Below are 20,223 nucleotides of genomic sequence, written 5' to 3'. Positions count from 1 at the left end.
AAAGCCTATCAAACACCAAATTGGGAAGATAGATGATACCATCGTTGCCATTATGGAGGATAATGCTATGAGATAGGGTTACCATATTTTGTGCCTCCAAATGGAGGACACTCCACGGGGCCCCGCCCCCAGCCCCGCCCACGCCCCCGCCCCCTCCCCAAAGTCTCCGTCCCCTCCCCTGCTTCCCGCGAACATTTGATTCACGGGAAGCCTGAAGCAGGTAAGGGGGAGTGTGGGGGGAGGAGGCGCGGCCCAGGCTGGCCCCCCGGCGGCTCCAGCCTGGGTCGGCTCGGGCCCTGGGGTGCCGGCCCCGGTCGAACACCCCCGGCCCACCCAGCACTGCCGGCCCCCAGCGGCCCGGTGCACCCCCCCGCGACCCCGGCCCCGCGGGCCCGGCCCCCCGGCCCCGGACCAGCTCCCGGCCCGGCCTCCCGGCTCCCGGCCCCGCGGCCCGGCGCACCCCCCAGCGGCCCGGCCCCACGACCCCGGACCAGCTCCCGGCCCCGCGACCCCGGACCGGCTCCCGGACCGGCCTCCCGGCTCCCGGCCCCGCGGGCCTGGACCAGCCCCCGGCCCCGCAGGCCTGGACCGGCTCCCGGCCCCGGCCCCCCGGCCCCGCCACCCCGGACCGGCTCCCGGCCCCGCCACCCCGGACCGGCCCGGACCCCGGCCCGGCACCGCACCCCCGGCTCCCCGCCCGGCCCCGCGCCCAGCCCGGCACTGCGACCCCGGCCCGGCACTGCGCCCCTGGACCCCGGCCCGGCACCGCGTGCCCGGCCCGGCTCCCGGCCCGGCACCATGCCCCCGGCACCGCGTGCCCGGCCCGGCTCCCGGCCCGGCCCCAGCCAAAGAGGCCCCGTCCGAGCCCTCCCTCCCTCCCGATTTTCCCGGATATGCCTGGCTTTTGGGGATTTCCCCCCGGACGGGGATTTGAGCCCCCAAAAGCCGGACATGTCCGGGAAAATCCGGACATATGGTAACCCTATATGAGAGGAACTGTTCATAGGAGAACTGTGGCAGAGGGAAATGGAATCACCAGAAACATACATAACTTCAAATTTCTCTGTGGCTTTGCGTTGTGGCATGACATACTGTTTGAAATAAATGTTGTAAGCAAGAGACTCCAAGGTATTGACCTTGATATATCTGGCACAATGGAACAACAGGACAAAGCAAAGTCATACCTACAGTCTTACCGGTCAGATGAGGGATTTCAAAACGTTCTGAAGAGTGCACAGAAGTTGGCAGAGGAACTTCACACTGAAGCTATTTTCCCACCCATTCAAGAATAAAAGAGTCACTGAAGAAGATGACATTTTGATTACGAGGCACAAGATAATCCCATAAGAGACTCCAAACAACAATTCAAAGTTGAATTCTTTAACCAGGTGCTAGATTGTGCAATACAGTCAGCTGAAGAATGTTTCATGCAGCTCAAGGAACACAGCAGTATATTTGGGATGTTGTATGATATTCCAAAACTCCTCACTATACCTGAAGAAGACCTACACCAGCAATGCAGGGCACTAGAGACAGTGTTGACACATGATGACATGCACAATATTGATGCGAGTGATTTAGGTGATGAACTGAAAGCCCTTTCAAGGTACATTTCAGCAAGATCAACTCCAAAGACTGTTCTGGAATATATGTGCACAAATAAGATGACCACCCTCTTTCCAAATGCTTTTGTTGCTCTGCGCATATTTCTAACACTTCCTGTAACAGTTGCCAGTGGAGAACGCAGCTTCTACAAGCTGAAGTTACTAAAAACACATCTACGCTCCACAATGACACAGGAGAGGCTGGTCGGCCTTGCAACCATCTCAATAGAGCATGAGCTGGCCCAGACTGTGGACCTTCAGGAAGCAGTTCAAATCTTTGCATCCGAGAAGTCACGGAAAGCACCACTTTGATTACTCAAACATAAAAATGCCAGTGTTCACTATGCAGACAAGAAAAATTACATTTGCTGTTCAGGTGTTTGAAAGTTAAGTGTTGCTTAACATTTTTGAACAAGGCATTTTAAGTTGTTAGTTCTCCTTTATTGCGGTAGGTAGCAGAGCAGTACCATGAGAGAAGTAGAATAGGAAGAAGGCAGAATTGAGAACTTTCCATTTTTGGCCCAAGCGAGGGGACATGGGGATGTCATTTGAGCTCCCTGCCTCAGGTGCCAAAATGTTGTGGGCAAGTCCTGAGTAAAATCCTCTGCTTTTTTAGTATGCTGTTACAAATCTAGTTGAGCTTCCTCTCTTGGACATTCATCAGACAGCTGTGAGGGAATCAAAATACTGTATCCTGTGTGCTTTAAGCCTCTGGAATCTTAACAGAGTCGACAGGCTGCCACTAGCTTGGAGTCTTCAGGCACACTCTTGGGATGCAGATCCTCCTGTCTAGCACCTCATCCTGAGAGCTGAGATTTTGTGGTCCAACTGCCAAGACCCTGGGACCAATACTGACCATTCCCTCAGATTCTCCTGTAGCTTAAACACACTGTCTCCCAGAACTCCAGTTCTGGGTCCACAGGTTAACTCTTCTAAGATTTATGAGAGGCATAACACAACACAGACAGATTTTGCACAGATTTCTAAAACTATCATTCTTCCTTTAAAAACACAAGAAATGCACAGATCTATATAAAAATAATGAACTCTATACACATTTCCCTGCCTCAATTTCTTCACCACTCTATGGCATTCTTTGGGCTGATGTGTCCTCTGGGTATCTGCTGCAGCTCATGGCTTGACTTCTGAACCAGGGATTCTCTCGCTTTCTCTGACATTAGTTGTTCAAGCAGCTGAGCAGAGAGCTCTCCCCCCCACCCACCCAAAGCTATGAAAGCATGCCCGACTCATCTTTTTCTACCTAAACCTTCCTATCTCTCTCGCTCTGCGTCCCTTTAGTTTACATGTCCCAACAACAACAACAGGTCCTTTGTTCTGCTTCTGGGGATTTTCCACTGCTCTAAATGCCAGTCCCCAGTTGAGGGGTTGGAAAAACCTGGTTCTCCTTGCATCAGCCAACCTTCTTAGCATACCTATTATGCGGACAGAGTACAATCATTATGGTTAACTACTCTCCATCATCCCTAGTCTGGTCTGTATGTGCTACAGGCCCTGTCAGCACATGGTGAATTCCACATCTACATAGAGGTATTCCAAAATACAATATTTTCATAAGAACAACTCCAGAGTACCAGTCTCAATTCATAAAATTGTACAGACAGATTACCCCAGACAGGCCCGGCTCCAGGCACCAGCTTGCCAAGCAGGTGCTTGGGGCGGCCACCCTGGAGAGGGGCGGCACGTCCAGCTATTCGGCGGCAATTCGGCGGACAGTCCCTCACTCTGGCTCAGAGCGAAGGACCTCCCGCCGAATTGCCGCCGCAGATCACGATCGTGGCTTTTTTTTTTTTTTTGGCTGCTTGGGGCGGCCAAAACCCTGGAGCCGGCCCTGACCCCAGATCACCACATTTGGTCAAATCAATTCAGATAAAAAGCAATGAGTCACAACTTTGCCTAAAACTCAGACTTTTTTGAGATATTTTTTAAAATTTTTGACTGGTTGGCCAATTGACTGAAACAGGTCACATGATTGTCTATCCCCAATTGGGTTTGTGTAGGATTTGGGACAAGGTGAATACAAACAGTGTATAGCAATGATTGTTTTGTTGTTCGGTTTATTGTCTTCTTGTGTTCAGGTTTGCCCAAATCTCATCTGATCTAACTATCTCTGTCCAAAAGGGAAGGAAAAAACTGAACCATAACCCACGTATTTAAAACAGTTAGGTTTGTCCTTAACAGTCTCTCATCTCTGATGATAAAATGGGGTGTTCATTCTCATTGTGCTAAAAGTTTACAGTGACACTCCAAATTACACAAAACTCACCAGACTGCAGGCTTAATCACAAATGCCAAATTCAGGTTTGTCTAAAGGTTTGCTAAGGATCCTGAACCTTTCAAGTAACCCTGCCCAAGATTTTCAGCAATCTTGGCATGATTAGTGTTTGCTTAGGAGGCTTTGCTATATTATGCATTCAATACAAAACCAATTTACTACTGAGATTTTGAGTTTGAATCTAAACTCAAAAAAATATATAGGGATGAGGATCCTCACAGCAAAGAGAACACCTTCTATTAATCCCTGTGAACCAAAATTGCTGAATTTCACATAGTTTTAACACCTAGACCCTTCCTTGGGAAATTTTTTCTTTTCTCATTCTTTAATATAGTGTTTCCAGAAAGCAGGGCCAGTGCAACCTATTAGGCAACCGAGGCGGTCGCCTAGGGCGCTAGCATTTGGGGGGCGGCATTTTCTTCGGCGGTGACCGCGGCAGCGGATCTTCGGCCGCCCCGGTCATCGTTGGCATTTAGGCGGAGGGAGCTGGGGCAGGGGGGCGCAGGGAGGGCCGCCTACAGCAACTAAGGGGGGGGGCGGCACACAGGGGAACTCCCCGCCCCAGTTCACCTCTGCTCCGTCTCCTACCCTGAGCATGCCGCCCCGCTCTGCTTCTCTCCCTCCCAGGCTTGCGGCGCCAAACAGCTGATTGGCGCTGCAAGCCTGGGAGGCGGGAGAAGTGGAGCAGCGACGGCGTGCTCGGGGAGGAGGCAGACCAGAGGTGAGCTGGGGTGGGGAGCTGCCACTTGGCTCCCCGGGCGGGACGGGGAGCTGCCATGGGGGGAGCGCCTCAGGGCGGCGGGGGGGGGAGCTGCCACAGGGCTCAGAGAGGGGACGGAGCAGAGGTGAGCTGGGGTAGGGAGCTGCTGCACAGCTCCCCGGGCGGGGGGGGGGGGAGTTGTCGCGGGGGGGGGGGCGCCTCAGGGCGGGGGGGGCAGGGAGCTGCCGCAAGGCTCAGGGAGGGTGCAAGGTGGAAGTTTCGCCTAGGGCGTGAAACATCCTTGCACCAGCCCTGCCAGAAAGACAAAGAGGGACATCGCCAAACCATGAGCTAATGGACTAGCTGTCTGGTAGCAGCATCACAAGGATGGTTCCAGTATAGGTCCCACATCAGATTTCAAGCTCTAGAACCAACAAGGGCAGAAGCAGTATCCTGGAGGGAGAGGACACTATATCATTTCTAGCAACCCCTGAGGGCAATTGAGATAGTGACACTGATGGTCTCCAGAGTGAGCATAGCCAGTCCTCCTTCAGTGGAAGGAGATTTGAAAATCTTTGAGAATGGGTGGGGAGTAAAAAGAGAAATGTAAAGCCTTGGAGTTAAAAGCACCTCCTCACTCCCTATCAGTAGGAAAATAGTGAATTACTATGACACTAATGTATCTGTGTAATCATTCACAAAAGTAGAAAGTTCTGATCCCAGATCTAAACTTCCCTGAAGTTCTGGCATGTTCAGACTCAGGGATTTGGTTCCAGGCCATCTCTATGTAGGTTTTAATCCAAGGGGAGGGTCATTCATTATAGTAATTCCTATAGTAATTTTGTAGAGGTCTCTGAGCAGTGTGTGATAGTATTAATCAAGATGAGGTGAGCAAAGGATGGAGTGGGCGCTTTAATAATGGATTGTGGTGACAGTTAACCAGATCCTGCAGGTTACTTTAACATAACATTTATAATGTTGTTAATTTGAAGAACCTGATCTTGGTCATTACTTCTATAAAAAAAATAAGTAATTGATTAAAACTGCTCTCTGTACAGCACCTTGAGAATACTTTTACAATGCTAGGTTTTATAACAAAGTCAAATCAGTCACTGTAGATAATATATATATGGCCCAATACAGGAAATTGCAATCCATTCCTATCTTGATGTACTAGTGGTCTTTATAATGTAAGTTAGACAAAACAAATACAGTACTTTGAAGTGTTATCAGTTTTATTATTTGCATATTATAGCTAATTAGCAACCACAATAACATCATCCTAAGGGAAAGGTCCACTGGCAACTTAATTCATTATCTTCTATTATTGTGTACCATGTTAAAATGACAGGCATCTTAAACTGTACAAGTCATCACAATTTTAATTAATATAACTAAAACTGATTTAACTATACCTTCTGTCTTTGTCCAAGATGAGCCCATCTCAATTTATATAAAACAAAGGTAGCTATAGAAATCTGAAGCAAATATTTATGAAAAACATTAAGTTACTGAGGCAAGTTATATATGAAAAGTTCTAAATGAGCTTTAATAGCTACATAAAAAAGTGAAATGTAGTTGCCAGTGAAATGTATACAGTCTCACGCTTCAGCAAACAATAGAAGCATAATTACGCTTGTGATAGTAAATAATCCTTCTCTATACAAACCATGCTTGTCACTATAGTATCACATCCTTATGAGAAAGTTTTAGGTATGAAGCTAACTTACGTTAAGTCACCTGCCTGTCCACCCCATTCCCCAAACACACACCCTTGTCCACAAACAGTAAGTTAATTTACTAAATTAGATATGAATTAAATGTCACTAAGATGAAATTAAATTACCTCAGCCAGTCACAATGTCCAGTTGCTATCCAGTTATTGAGCTGTAACTGTAGCTTTATTCCTCAGTTATGCAGTTCCTGGCACTGGTTGAAGAGGATGTAAAAATCAGTGGTACAGTTGGTATTTTATAATTATACATTGTGAAAGTCACTGTAATCTACTAGTCTGAGGACAATTACTACCCAACTAGAGGATTAGTTATTGAAAAAGGACAGTACAATGATTATGCAAATCACTACACTATGACTGGCTACTGTCCCCCATCCATAAGCATTCAGCAAATATGACCACTTCAGCTTCAGTCTCCCCACTCACATGCTTCCCCCATCAACCCTCTATTTCCTCCACCTGATCCTAGATGTTAAATACAATTTAATTTGAAAAAGAATTAATTTTAATGCAGGGAAGGAGCCAGATTGTGCTTTTACATTTTAGGATTTGTATTAGGATCTGTATGGAAGAGTTCTATTGCAGTGGAATCCCTTGTGGAATTCTGGCTGGCTCAACCAGAATTCTTCCTGAGGAGCCCACTGCAGCAGGAGCTCTGTTGCCTTTCAAGAGGGCGCAGCATGCTCTCCTCTTCAGATCAGTCCTGCTCTGCTGTCCAGTGAAAGGGATGAGGACCTCATCTTTCCTAATCTATGTTTAGGAGGCTACTAGTCCTAGCGAGAATGCCACAAGACGTTCCAGCAAATGCTGTTCTCCAAGTGGCTTGTAACATCTCGGATAAAATTCCACCAACCAAGGGATGGAAGCAGCCAAGAGGCAGATCCCCTATTACATGGGTTCATCAAATCTGTTCCGATGTTGGACTCTTGGGCCGTCAAGCCCTTGCGACCGCGCAGGAACGGACCAAATGGCGAATGACTGCTACAGCCGACTGTTCGGCTATGCCTTGAAGAAGTAGTCCTAGCTAGGAGCAATAGCTCTACTCCCAAAGACTTGCTGGCACCAGTTCAGGGCACAAAAGATTCATTGTGCCACTGCCACAACCCCTTTTGCTTGTGGACAAGGCCAGCCACAAGTCAAGTGACAGGCTGGGGAGAAATTCAGGCAGTCATGGGCAGTAGCTGATCAGAGCACATGTGAGATGGAGAGCACAATTATTATAATAAATCATAACAGCAGGAATCAATTTGACGGTCCCTGTTAAGTCAGTAGTATTCATATCCTGGCCTTCAGGCTCAAAGCTTATTTAGCCCAGAATATAGTTTTCCCTTGTAAACAAGATTTGCCTTTAATTCTTGACTTCAGAGAGATCTTTGTGTGTAAGGACTTCAGAATTTGGCCTCATCTAAGTAAATATCTTACAACTGTATTGATCAACTAGAGATTACTTGATCTGGTTTCCGATATAAGTTTTCCCAAATACAATATCACTTTTTACAATTTTAAGATGGGATTTTCAAATGTACTCAGCATTGGCCTAACATTGCTCCCATTGAATTCAATGGGACTTGGGCTCCTAAGTTACTTAGGCACTTGTGAAAATTTCACCCTCAGGCACCTAAATATGGATTTAGAAGCTTAATTTTAAGCTCTTATTTCTTAAAGCGTCAATCGTCATGCTGAACCATCTTCTGCATTAAAATCTGTTGCACAATATCAGACCATCGATCTTAAGGCAGAAATCATTTAATTTCAGTTGGGTTTTTGGTTTAATTAACCAGCATTGATGGCACAGTATGACTCACTATTAGGTAAAAGTTATGTTCTTCAGTATACAAGTGCATATGATGTGAATTTCCAGCTCAAGTTACAAGTAGTTTATTAGGGTGTTTTTAGAGAGATGTGGTGAATGAGGTAATATCTTTTATTGGACCAACTTCTGTTGGTGAGACAGACAAGCTTTTGAGTTTACACAGAGATCTTCCGGTCTGGGGAATGTACTCAGAGCATCAGAGCTAAATACGAGGTTGAACAGATTGTTTAGCATAAGTAGGTTTCAAAGGACCATTCAAGGTGAAGTGACCCCTTTAACACCTCTCCAGTCATAGAGGGGAAAGGCAAAAAACTGGGGGAGTTAAGTGGATTATAGATTGTCGTAATAAATCATAAATCCAGTCTCTCTATTCAGTCCATAATTTTTAATATCTAGGCAAAGTTATGAATTTAAGCTCCCAGGCTCATCTTTTGAAGATATTGTGCAGATTTCTTTTGAGGATGAAAACTGAGAGGTTAGATATACAGTGAGTGCTTTGTAAAAAGTATTCATCCATTGGTGATATGGTGTTTTTGTCTTATATCATTTTTCTGTGCGAGTTCATTTGAAAGTGTAGCGATTGCCTCATTTCACCCACATACACCTCTACCCTGATATAACGCTGTCCTCGGGAGCCAAAAAAATCTTACCGCGTTATAGGTGAAACCGCGTTATATCGAACTTGCTTTGATCCGCCAGAGTGCACAGCCTGCCCCCCCCCTCCCCGGAGCACTACTTTACCGCGTTATATCCGAATTCATGTTATATCGTGTCGCGTTATATCGGGGTAGAGGTGTAGTTATTATTGGGGCATTTAGCTCACTGGATGAGATACACCATATATTGTGATAGGCATGTGAAGGACCCATGGATGATCTTGAAAGATGTGTTAATCATTGTAGCAGTGGAGATATACTCACAGATTTTGCGTCTGTTGTTCTGGCAGGGTCTGGTGCTTTGAGTTGGTGAGTCCTGGTCTGGGGGAGCTTGCTTCTGATGATGAGCTTGGAGAGGTTGGAAGACTGTTTGAAGACCAGAAGAGGGGGTTCAGGAAAGATTTCTTTCAGGATGATCCCCATCAAGTATGGGTTGTAATTGTTTGATGATACCCAATAGGGGCTCCAATGTGTGGTGGTAGGTGACAACTAGATGTGTACAGTTGGAGGGGGTGTATTTCTGTACTGACGCAGGTTCTCTTGGGCCTTTGGGTAGCCCATTCCCTGATGGAGTCTACTTTTTTGGTGGAGTGTCCTTGTTTAGTGAAGGTGGTTGTATGTTAAAGATGTATGTCCTGGTCTTTCTCCTCAGAGCATATTCTGTAGTATCTGAGTGCCTGACTGTAGATAACAGATTGCTTGGTGCGTCTGGGATAATTACTGGATCTGTGAAGGTAGTTGTGGTTATCTGTGAGTTTCTAGTATTCAATTGCTTTGATACAGAAATAAAACCCACTCTGACCATACACCTCTAGTTGTGTACACTGCACACAGACAAGGCAAATAGGACAGCATGCTGTTTAATGTGAACACTTTTTTTCAGACTAGACATTAACTGAGGCTTTTTCATGCACAGTTGACTTTATATAAACTGATTGACACCTTTGGGGGTCGTCTTTCCACTGACTCATAATTTTTCTCACTCTTGAAAAAGGCTTCTGTACACCCAGTATTCTCTAGTTAAAGCTGAAAATTCAACTCATCATATTTACACAATAAAAAAAATCCATTCTGTCTTGTTTTTAATTGCAAATCCTCCTCAAGGGACCAATTCTCCTGCTTAGGAGGCAGCCCTGTGCCTTCTACTAGAGAACCAAGTGCAGTCAATTATGGTAATGAAATGTCAATAAATATAAAAATTTAATACAGTCTGCTCTTGGTGAGTGGCAGATGAGGACTTGCCTCCCAGACAAATTTGCTGGTGCTGCAAATATTAAATGCACCTGAAAGAGTAGCTGGTTGCCTGAAAGCTCTCCAGTACAGGGAAGGTGGGACATTCAGACACCTACTGGGTTTTTCCATTATAGTATAATCACAGCAGTAAGGCCAGTAATATTCTGGAAATCCATCCAAACATCTTAACTTATTATTAGAAAGTGAAGATCATATTTTCACCCATGAAGATTCTGAAACTGGTACAGCACTGAGAGATTTTTTTCCCCTAACAAAGCAGTACAATTACAAAAGGAGAAATTAAGTTGTGAATGAGATGATTTTGCTGTGAATAATTTCACAGCAGTAAGTAGTTAGTATCATGTTACTATAAAAAATTGCTGTTCTGACGGATATGTTAACGTTACAATTTTTTATTTTCTGAAACAATTAATTTATTTTGGTGATTCAGGTGGTTTGTGGGATGCAGCTTGGGCCAGAGGCAAGAACACAGGGTTGCACGTCAGACTCCTGGGTTCTAAATCCTGGCTTTGTCACTGACTTTTTTTTAAAATAGCTCTAGTGCATGATGTTGAAACTTGAAATTTAGCAGAGAGGATGTCTCCCTCTTACAGATAAGTGAGCAGGTGAAAATTGGCTTTTATTTATCAAAGCTACTTTAAAAAAAAATACTTTGTGCATGCACACCAAGTTTTGTAATTCAGGGTATGAATTCCAACATTCAATTCTTTCTGCACATGTGAGGATAGTGTAGGAAAGTTCATAGGCAGTCCTAGCTCCTCTACAGAGTAAATGGGGTACATACCAATGAAGGCAAACCCCCAAAGCAGTCTTGCTTTTCGCCCTATATAAAGAAATCTGCTACATTCATTGCAGCAGTTGAATGGTGTGTTGTGGATGAGGCTGCTGTCTGTAGCATTCCTGCTTCACTCTTCTGAGAGGAATTAAAGCCCACTGGAATTCACTAAAGCAAATGGGATTTCATTGGATTGACAGGAGTTGAGAGAGATAGAAACCACTCCCACAGCCCTGGGAATTTCTATGGGACTACAACTGTAGTTCCAGTTTATGGGCTGGAAGAGAAGACACTGCCCCCAACTGTCCTATTTATGGAGGTTGCCAGAGGCTGCACCACTCCTCCCAAACACCAGGCACCAGTCTCCTCTGGATCAATGTACTCAGAGCAGGCATGGAGCCCACTTCCTTGGTACACAACAGGAGCAAAGACCACCCTATGAGGCTCCTCTACCAGTGCCCTCCAAGCAAGGGTACCAGAGTATTTCCTTAGTACAGAGGGCCTTGTACAAGACCTCTGCCAATGGGTAAATTTCACTCAGTCAACTCGGTTACAGTGAAATGCTATCTGAAGTTGAAGGTGGATTTCATCTTATAATAAATAATAATAATAATTAGCTCCTATATAGCCCTTCTCAAACATAAATTTAAAAGTGCTTTCCATTGAAAATTCCTTTTTTAAAAGTACAGGCTTCAACTGCAGAGCAGACAAGTCGGGCCAGATTCTGTCTTCATTTACATCTGAGCAACCCAACTGAAATCAGGGGTGTGTAAATGAGGGACAGATATGGCTCTTTATATTTTAAGTACAGTAACCTTTTTGATCCTCAAAATAAAGTCCTATGGTGAAAGTCTGGCCCCCATTAAAGTCAATGGCAAACTTCCCATTGACTTTAATAGGGCCAGGATTTCAGCCCCTTGAATCAAATTATTTTCACGCTCTGATTGGTAATGGCACCAAATGTTCCCGATCAAGGATCAGATATCCACTGTACACACATACACACACACACAATGAAAAGATGGTCCCTGTCCAAAGGGTCTTACAATTACAATCTAGATATAGGATGAGAGACAACAGTTGGATACAATGAACAGATGGAGGAGACAGTTTTGATAATACGTAGTATCATATCAAAAATATTTTGTCGTTTACTTTAGTACAAACCAATACTCAAAAATGTTGTTACATACCATAAACTCACATGCTTTACACCAATAACATTTGAAAAGTACGATGCTGTGCAAGAATAGGTTTCTAAACAAAATCATCTTGATTTGATTCCATAATTATTTTGAGATTAAAGTAAAATGTTTTACTTCCTGGGGTATCTCACTTGCATAAGATTTCTTGAGACTCTCCAACTGGACACAATATCTGGCAATGATAATCAGACAAAAATGTGACTTTCTTTTACAGATGGATTATTCAGTAATAGCATCTCAAGCAGGAGCCACCCTCAACAACCTTATGAGCCATGCACAGGAGCTAGTAGCAAAGCTTCGTTCCCTGCAGTTTGATCTACGAGAATTTGTGTGTCTCAAATTCTTGGTGCTCTTTAGTTTAGGTAGGTAAATCCTGTTATTTGTGCATTATTTAATATTGATATCTTTTAATTGAAAATCTTTGGCTTCATAAAATGCTTTTTATTTTTTTCCTGAAAAATGAAGTAAGACTTTGAAACATATTTTATGACATTCACAGTAACCAGGAAATTATTTTTGAATTATCATATTTGGGGAAATGCTATAGAATGTAGGAGGGATTTACAAAATAGAGTTCTGTGAAAATGATTCGATGGGATTTAAAAGGGTATGATACTCTTTCAATGTGTACTTTAACATGCTATACATTTTTAAACCAAATTTTACTAAATTTTAAAGGAGGGTTCAGAAAAACTATAGAAAGGCATAATTTTGTGTTGAATTCTATAAAGCAATTCTGTAAGAAATGGAGAAGTAGTAAGGTTAAAATATACATGTATTTTGGAAGAGTGTGCATGGTAAGTACACAGTCTTGTTAGCATTTTGGTGTCGGTATTGAAATACATAAACCAACAATGTAACGAATAGTTTTTAAAAGCACAATGAAAGGCACTATTAAAGTGCAAATAAATGGTAGTCATTTTATGAAAGATCTATCCAGGAAATAGACTTTAACGAGAAGATTATTTTGTACGAGTGGAAAGGCCTTAGAATGGAAAAGATACCTATGCAAGACAAATTAGTTAAATCAGTGCTCCCAATGAATCAGTCAAGAAAAATCACTATTGCCAGGAATAAAAAAGAGATTAGGGAGATGGATTCTTATTGATTTCAGGAGACCAGATTTTTCTGCCTGTCTTCTGTTTTAGGTTTTCATTTTGTTGACTTAATAAAGCCGGCAAATACAGTTTTGCCAGGTGAATTTATTATATGCTGGCAGACAGCTGAAGGAGGAGACTTGAAAAATATAAATAGGGCCAGATCCAGCCATCCCTCCATAGACAAAAATCCCATTTATATCAAAGGGCATTTTGTCCAAATAGACGGTGCAGGGACTGAGCCAAATGTAACAAAAACAAATAAATACCTGTAAATTTCAGCACTACTGATATTTTTTCTTTAATTTCAATTTACAAGCTCTTGTGCAAAGGAATAAAACTTTAAAAATAAAGAATTATTGCAGCACATCTGTAAATAAACTGCAGGAGTGAAATGACTGGGCAGCAGCATAAATCCGAGAGCTACGTCCTAATGTTCAAAGTTGGCTCCTAGAGCCTGGCACTCTTCTTGGACTTGCCACACAGCATTTGTCGAAAACTAGAGTGTTCGTGAAGAAACTCATTTTAAATATAGGCATCTTAAAGACGAAAAAATAATTTATGACATAGAATTTGTAGTGAAATAACATAACCGGAAATGTTATTGAAAAAACCCCGAAGATGTCAGCATTGGCAGGCATATTGGGTGATTGCAAGGCTTGTACATGCTCAATCCCAAAAACAAATGAGGTGTAATTTATCTACTGACCGCAACACACTAACGTTCTATATTTGGAGATCTATTTCTTCCCATATGTTTAGTTCAGAGAAGGAAAAGCAGACCTTTCTTGGCAGGAGTGGTATTGTCTTATGAATTAACCTGGTGTAAAGCAAGGCATCTGCTTCCTTAGTTCTAGTACAGTATATTTTTGTAGTCATTAGACAATGTTATAGAAAGGTCTGAAGAGACTTATAGCTTTTCCCTGATAAAATATTTAGAGAAATTCATCTCACTTCAGTGGTATTTCAAATTAGCTGAATAAATGAATTACATTTGGAAAACACTCACGTTTATTTTAAGCGATCTTTATGTCTGATCATTATCATCAGCTCTTCAAGTACTTGCCATTCAGTTAGGAAGTATGCTGCTCCCTGCCTTTATATTTTTGGCTCTTGGCCTGATTCTGCAAGGTGATGAGCTTGGCTTCAAAGCAGTTGAGGGTACGCAGCATCTTGCAACAGTACCCAGCCCTTTGTAGAGACAGGGTCTGATTCTCCTCTCACTTACACTGGTGTAAATTAGGTCCACCTCTGCTGAAATCAAAGGAGTTCTATATCAGCATGTTAAAACGGTGTACCTGAGAGAGGTCCAGTGCATCTGAAAACAGATTAACTCACAGGGCCAAATTCAGGCCTAGCACAGACAAGTGCAACATAATTGACTTCAATAGAATGGCTCCTGTTAACTGCATGCTTGAATTTGGCCCAATATTTGAAGCTAGGTGTTATCCTACTAAGAGTAAAATGTAAATATATTAATAATCATCATCCTCATCATCATCAGAAGTTTCCACTTGAACTAAGGCAGAAATTTTAAGTAGAATTATGAGACAATTAATATAGTAAACACAGATGTCCTTTCCAGCAAAGCACTTAAGCACATATTTAATTTTAAGCAGATGAATAATCCCCCTGAAGTTAATGATGTTGCTCACAGGCTTAAAATCAAGTATGTGTTTAAGGGCCAGGTTTTTGAAGGTATTTAGGCACCTAAAGATGCAGATAGTTGCCTAGTGATATTGTTGATATCACTTTTCACCGCAGACTTAGCATGCCATTGCTACCCTTACTTCTGCCCTGCCGCTGCCACCCCGAGGCTGACAGCTGGAGCCCTGTCGCCTCCAGGTGAGGGATTGGGGGTCAAGAAGGAGAGTCTGAGCTCGCGCTGCCTCCCAATGAAGGATTGAGTGATGGGGGAGGGAAGGAGACCCCAATCCTGGATGGTGGGGCTCCGGTTGTCCCCATATCCCCACCTCCCAGGTGTCCATGTCCCTTCTGCACAAGCCCCAGCCCAGCCACCCAGGCCTGACAGCCAGAGCTCTTCACACACACACAAAAAGCACAAGCACACAGCACCTCCCTTGACACATTCCCACACCTCCCTTGGGAGGCCCTCCCCATAGTTTGAGAACCGCTGGTCTAGATATAAAATTAAAGAAGTAGACTGTTAGTATCTGCTAGTAAAGCGGTCCAAAGGGCTTGTGCAGAAAAATGCTTTTGATTGATTCCCAAGATAATAAAAGAATGTTGAAGCTTAAATGAGAGGATTCGTGTTGTAGTCCCATAGTCCAGCTAATCCCAAAGTTAGCTAGGAACTAGAAAACAGGGAGTTTTACAGATTTTCCTTGTTCCTTTTTTTCCCTTGCCCCTTTTGGCATCTATTTTCTGGTGCCTCCCACCCTTATCCCATTGTTTCTTCTCTTGTCACTTAAGACCCCTCTCCAAACCCAGTCCCCATGGGTAGGTATTCACATTGCTAGCCCACTCTGCGGTCCATGCCACCATGTCTTTAACTATGCTAATTACATTAAAGCTAGCGCAAGTATACCTATGCCAGTTACAAATCACACCTTTGATCGAAGTCCATAGCCTAACTCACAAGGAATGGAGAGCAGAGGAGCTGAAGCAGAGCAAATCAGGAGAGAGTCAGCAAGCCCAGGCATCTGGAAACAGCATCCCCTTTAAGGAAGAAGGATGTGACCCACAGAGATCATAAGACATTAACTACCACCAAAATAAATTAGACTGAAATCAATAAGCACGCCTTCTCTGCCACAACTAGATCAAGTCTCACCAAAATATAACTAAATTGTTACCTATTTAATCCGTCCCACCCCCTGAGAAATTATTCCAGACATTGACAAAATGTAACAGTCCCACTTAAGCCTGTGCTCTTCATGGGACTGATCCTACCCCCATTGAAGTCAATAGGGGGGTTGAATTTGACTTCAGTGGGAGCAGGATCACTCTCAGCGAGCCTTTTATGGAAAAATCCCATGGAATTTTATGGTGATTAAACAGAGTTCTGTTGAAATTACCTTCAACGTTTATAGAATTTAACAAGGAACGGGATCCTTCCTGTGGGATTTTAGAAACATCCAATAAAGTTCTACAGCAAGAGTATAATTTTCTATAAAATGGTCCAAAACCTATAGAAAAATTATTTTCTATTAAACTCTATAGGGCATTTCCAAACAGGGCAGCAAACTGTGGTCTGTAATTCTATACCCTTATATTCAAAAATAACCAGATACCACTTGATCTCATTTTACAGGGAACTGAAGACCGAGATGGGTCAAAATAGTAGAAAATAGATGCTTAAATATCCCAATACATAATTCCTCAGAAAATTTCTACCTACAGATCCTGATTCATCAACGGGTTCAGAGCTTTCAATTCCCCTTGGAATCAATGGAACTTGAGAGTGCTCAGCACGTCTTACATGTAGTTCAGCATCTCAGAGGATCAAGTCCCTAATGTATTAACATCCCATGCACAGATTTTTCCATCTCCAAACACTGCACCTAGAAAGCAAAGTGGCCACAGGTACTAACTACTTATTGTACTACCACCCAACCCTTAAAAATTCATATCTAAGTAAAATAATCAGCACACACAGAAACTGCTATCAATTCCCCCAACAAAATTAAACATCTAACATAATTAAAATACTAGTTGCAGCCTGCTTAATAATAACAGCTAATATAAACAAAGCTACAAACATATGAATTATTTACAAATCCAACAATGTCAAAATATGCCTCTTCACATACACACATGAACAGAAAAGTGCATGTATTTTAGCAGCAAAACAGCATTGTCACCTTGCTGCTTCACTGACTAGCACTAACATTCTGCGACCCTAAAGCAGAAACAGATAAATACAGTACAGCATACCTTGGATGAAATCCTCACTCCCTTGAAGCAAATAGGAATTTTGCCACTGACTTCAATGAGGCCAGGATTTCACACTTTAGCTCTAAATTAGGTCCCCTTTCTACAAAAGAAAAGAGTTCAGATTAATTTTCCATTAACTAAATGACTAATTTAAGATGGACATTTTAACAACCAAGCAGGTTTCTCATTGGGATACTTTCTATCATCTTCTCAGGTGCAACAGATCTTTTCTTTATTGCTGTCTAGTATTTTTACAGTCAAGTCATTTAAACTGAAATCCAGCCATTGTTTTCCTTTTACCAGAACTTCCTATTTGTCCTGCTGGCTTTCATCATTAGAACTCAGCAAGGATTTGTCAACACTTCCCATCAGAACAGTTTGTAAAGTGAAATGCCAATAGGAAGAAAGTTAGACATCATTTGATCCATGTCCAGCCACTTGTTTGCGTGCGGAGCTTAATGCTAGAATAGGCAGCAACTGACTGGTACTTCTCTCATCACTGTCAGAACACAGATAAATGTACTTCATTTAAGAAATGAAGGCTTTATCAATGGGCAAATAATTGCAGAGCAGCTATTGATCTTGCATCTCACTTAACATGAAGCAACAGGGACTTGTCCAAACAGTAAACATTTAATCATTATGTATGGCAAACAACCGGCTATTAAACAAAGCAAAGAAAGACTTAGTTTTCAAGCAGGCCACCATGTCACAAGGGGAGACAATTGTGATTCACTCTCCCTGGACGTTATATTGTCCATTAGAGATGTGCCCCTTTTCTGCCAGATAGGAGCAATATTAGCAAAGGAACCTGTACTTATGTCTGTGTATTCTCTGTAGTACTCCAGCACAGATGGGAGAGGACAGCTCTCATTATTGTGCTCCATCATTTGCTTCTTGGAAAGCACACAGAGAAATCTGTGCAGCAACACTTTTCAGTTGGTTCCAAGAGCTCAGCAGCAGCCTGAAGCTGGAAGAGGATTTTGTGATTAATTATTACTATTATTTACTTATAAAGCATCTACCGTGTGCTGAGTGATTACAGACAAGGAACGGTCCCTTTCTCCAAAGAGCTTACAACCTAAACAGACAACAGCTAGAGGAAAGCATGCAGCAACGAATAGTGCTAAAGCTTTGTGGTTCACATGTAATTTGTCACTTCCACAGTTTTTGCTGAGGGTTTATTTTTTATCACATGATTAGTTAGCCCATCTTGGGTGAGGAACACTAGGATATCATTTGGAAGCGGTATGTTTTAAAGAGGGACGTGAAGGGGGCATGTGGACTGGTTTGTGGCAGAGTTACAAGGCTTAGGGGTCCACAGATCTGGTGAGTGTGAGATGGGAACAAAGTGGTCAGTGAGTCATGTGGCTTGAGCAGGGCAAAGGGGTCTGAGGAGGGAACAGAGGACAATATCAGAGAGCTAGACAGAAACTAATCAGTGCAGGGGTATATGATCCTCAATTTTTTATCACACACAGAGAGACAACCCAACAAACAGACCTTCACTGCAGCTTCCTGCATCTACCACACTTGGTCCCAGCCACTTGGATTTTCTGGTTTGGGTTTGTTAAAGGCACAGTTCACTAATGGTCCTATAAATTTGGGAACATAAAATAATAGGAGGAAGGATTAGGTCAGACAAAGTTATTTCCGGAAGTTCTATTTCCAGTTCATGTGTGCAAGTTACTTAAGACTTTCTGTGCCTCTATTTCACCTTCTGTAAAATTGGAACAAAAATAGTTCTTTATCTTAATGGCTGTTGGGAGGCTCATAGCTAATACTCCTAATACTTTGCATTTATATAGCATGTTTCATTCAAAGATCTCAAAACAGATGCTACAAGGTGGAAGTGAAGTATACTGTGGGACAAATTCTGCCCCCAGTAGCTAATGCAGATCTCTAATTGAGTTCAGTAAAAGCTGACTGCACACATGCATGCAAAGACAGAACTGTTGTCTTAAATATGCTTGATTCTTATTGAAAGTAACAGACAGTACTTATGGTTTAATTTAATCTTATTCAGAATGCACATCATGGTCACTCCAGATTGTTTTACCTTTGACAGCTTATAAAATATGCCTCTTTATAACTGGTCTAATATTACGATAGTTTTTAGTGATAATCATTGGAGGTCTTTGTAATGTATTCATCACATACTGTTACCCAAGTGCATTAGAAAAATTGTATCTAGTGAACTCAGATAAGCAAGAGGAATATCCTGGGGTTCTCAGCATTATTAGCATGCAGCCATGGCTTTTAACTTTCCCCATATGATAGTCTAATTTAGAAAAAATACTTACTGTATACTTGTCAAATAGATGCACATATCTTGATCCTAATGTCTAACTAATGTATGCATCTGAGGATAATACTGGCAAATAAACATTTCCTTAAATTTATGTAATCATTTGGAATTCAGAAAGGATTGATTAGCATTCAGGAGATGTGACCATTCAATATTTACACCATAGAGACTTGGCAGAAGCAAATAATTGTACATAAAGCTGATGCTTGTCTTAATTAAATGCAGTATAATAGGTGTTGGGGTTGTTGGGTTTTTTTTTCTTTCTAGTGAACAAAGCAGTTGAGCCATGGGCAGATATAACTCATTTTGAAGTTCAGAGTTTAAACCTAATCAATATGTATTTATATCAAGGGAAGGAGTGAATTTCATTTATTACGAGATGGCAGCTGGCTGCAATAGCTAAAAACGCCATGTATTTAAGTATACAATACTTAATAGTTTGACAATTACAATAGTTTGACAATATATTTATCCCATGTGATGCTTGTTACATTAATAGTTTTGTTTACTTAACTGATGGTGTTTAGCATAGATTACTTTTGGAAACGAACAAGATAGTTTACATCCCCTGTTCTAAGAATGACTTGCACAAGCAAGGAGACACCTTTAAATTCATTGTGTTGGCCTTAAGGTCAAACTAGATGATCATAATGGTCCTTTCTGGCCTTAAAGTCTATTAAAGTAAAGTTTGTTTGAACTGGGTTGGCCCAATAAAGATATTTCATATATTACTTTTGTTTATTTTCTATTTCTGTGATCCTAATTGCTTTAGATTTGAACACATTTAGGATTAACTCATGTTATGAGGGATTTTCCCAAGGCGATGGGTGTCAGGAGAATTGTTTTCTATTACTGACTGTCACAAATTCACAATGTGGCTTTGGAC

General features: G+C 42.4%; 1 protein-coding gene across 3 annotated transcripts in view; it reads left to right on the top strand.

Moving 5' to 3' along the window:
• The window catches only part of NR5A2 (nuclear receptor subfamily 5 group A member 2), a 124,576-nt gene that overhangs the window by 80,770 nt on the left and 23,583 nt on the right, over nt 1-20,223 (top strand). For all 3 annotated transcript variants that reach the window (XM_024102025.3, XM_024102024.3, XM_005304363.4), the window contains one exon: nt 12,250-12,397. In XM_024102025.3, coding sequence (XP_023957793.1) covers nt 12,250-12,397 — 148 coding nt within the window. The remainder of the gene's footprint in view (nt 1-12,249; nt 12,398-20,223) is intronic.

This window comes from Chrysemys picta, chromosome 8 (assembly GCF_011386835.1).
Source record: "Chrysemys picta bellii isolate R12L10 chromosome 8, ASM1138683v2, whole genome shotgun sequence".
Taxonomy (NCBI): Eukaryota; Metazoa; Chordata; order Testudines; family Emydidae; genus Chrysemys; species Chrysemys picta.
This window is presented reverse-complemented; position numbering and strand designations above follow the sequence as displayed.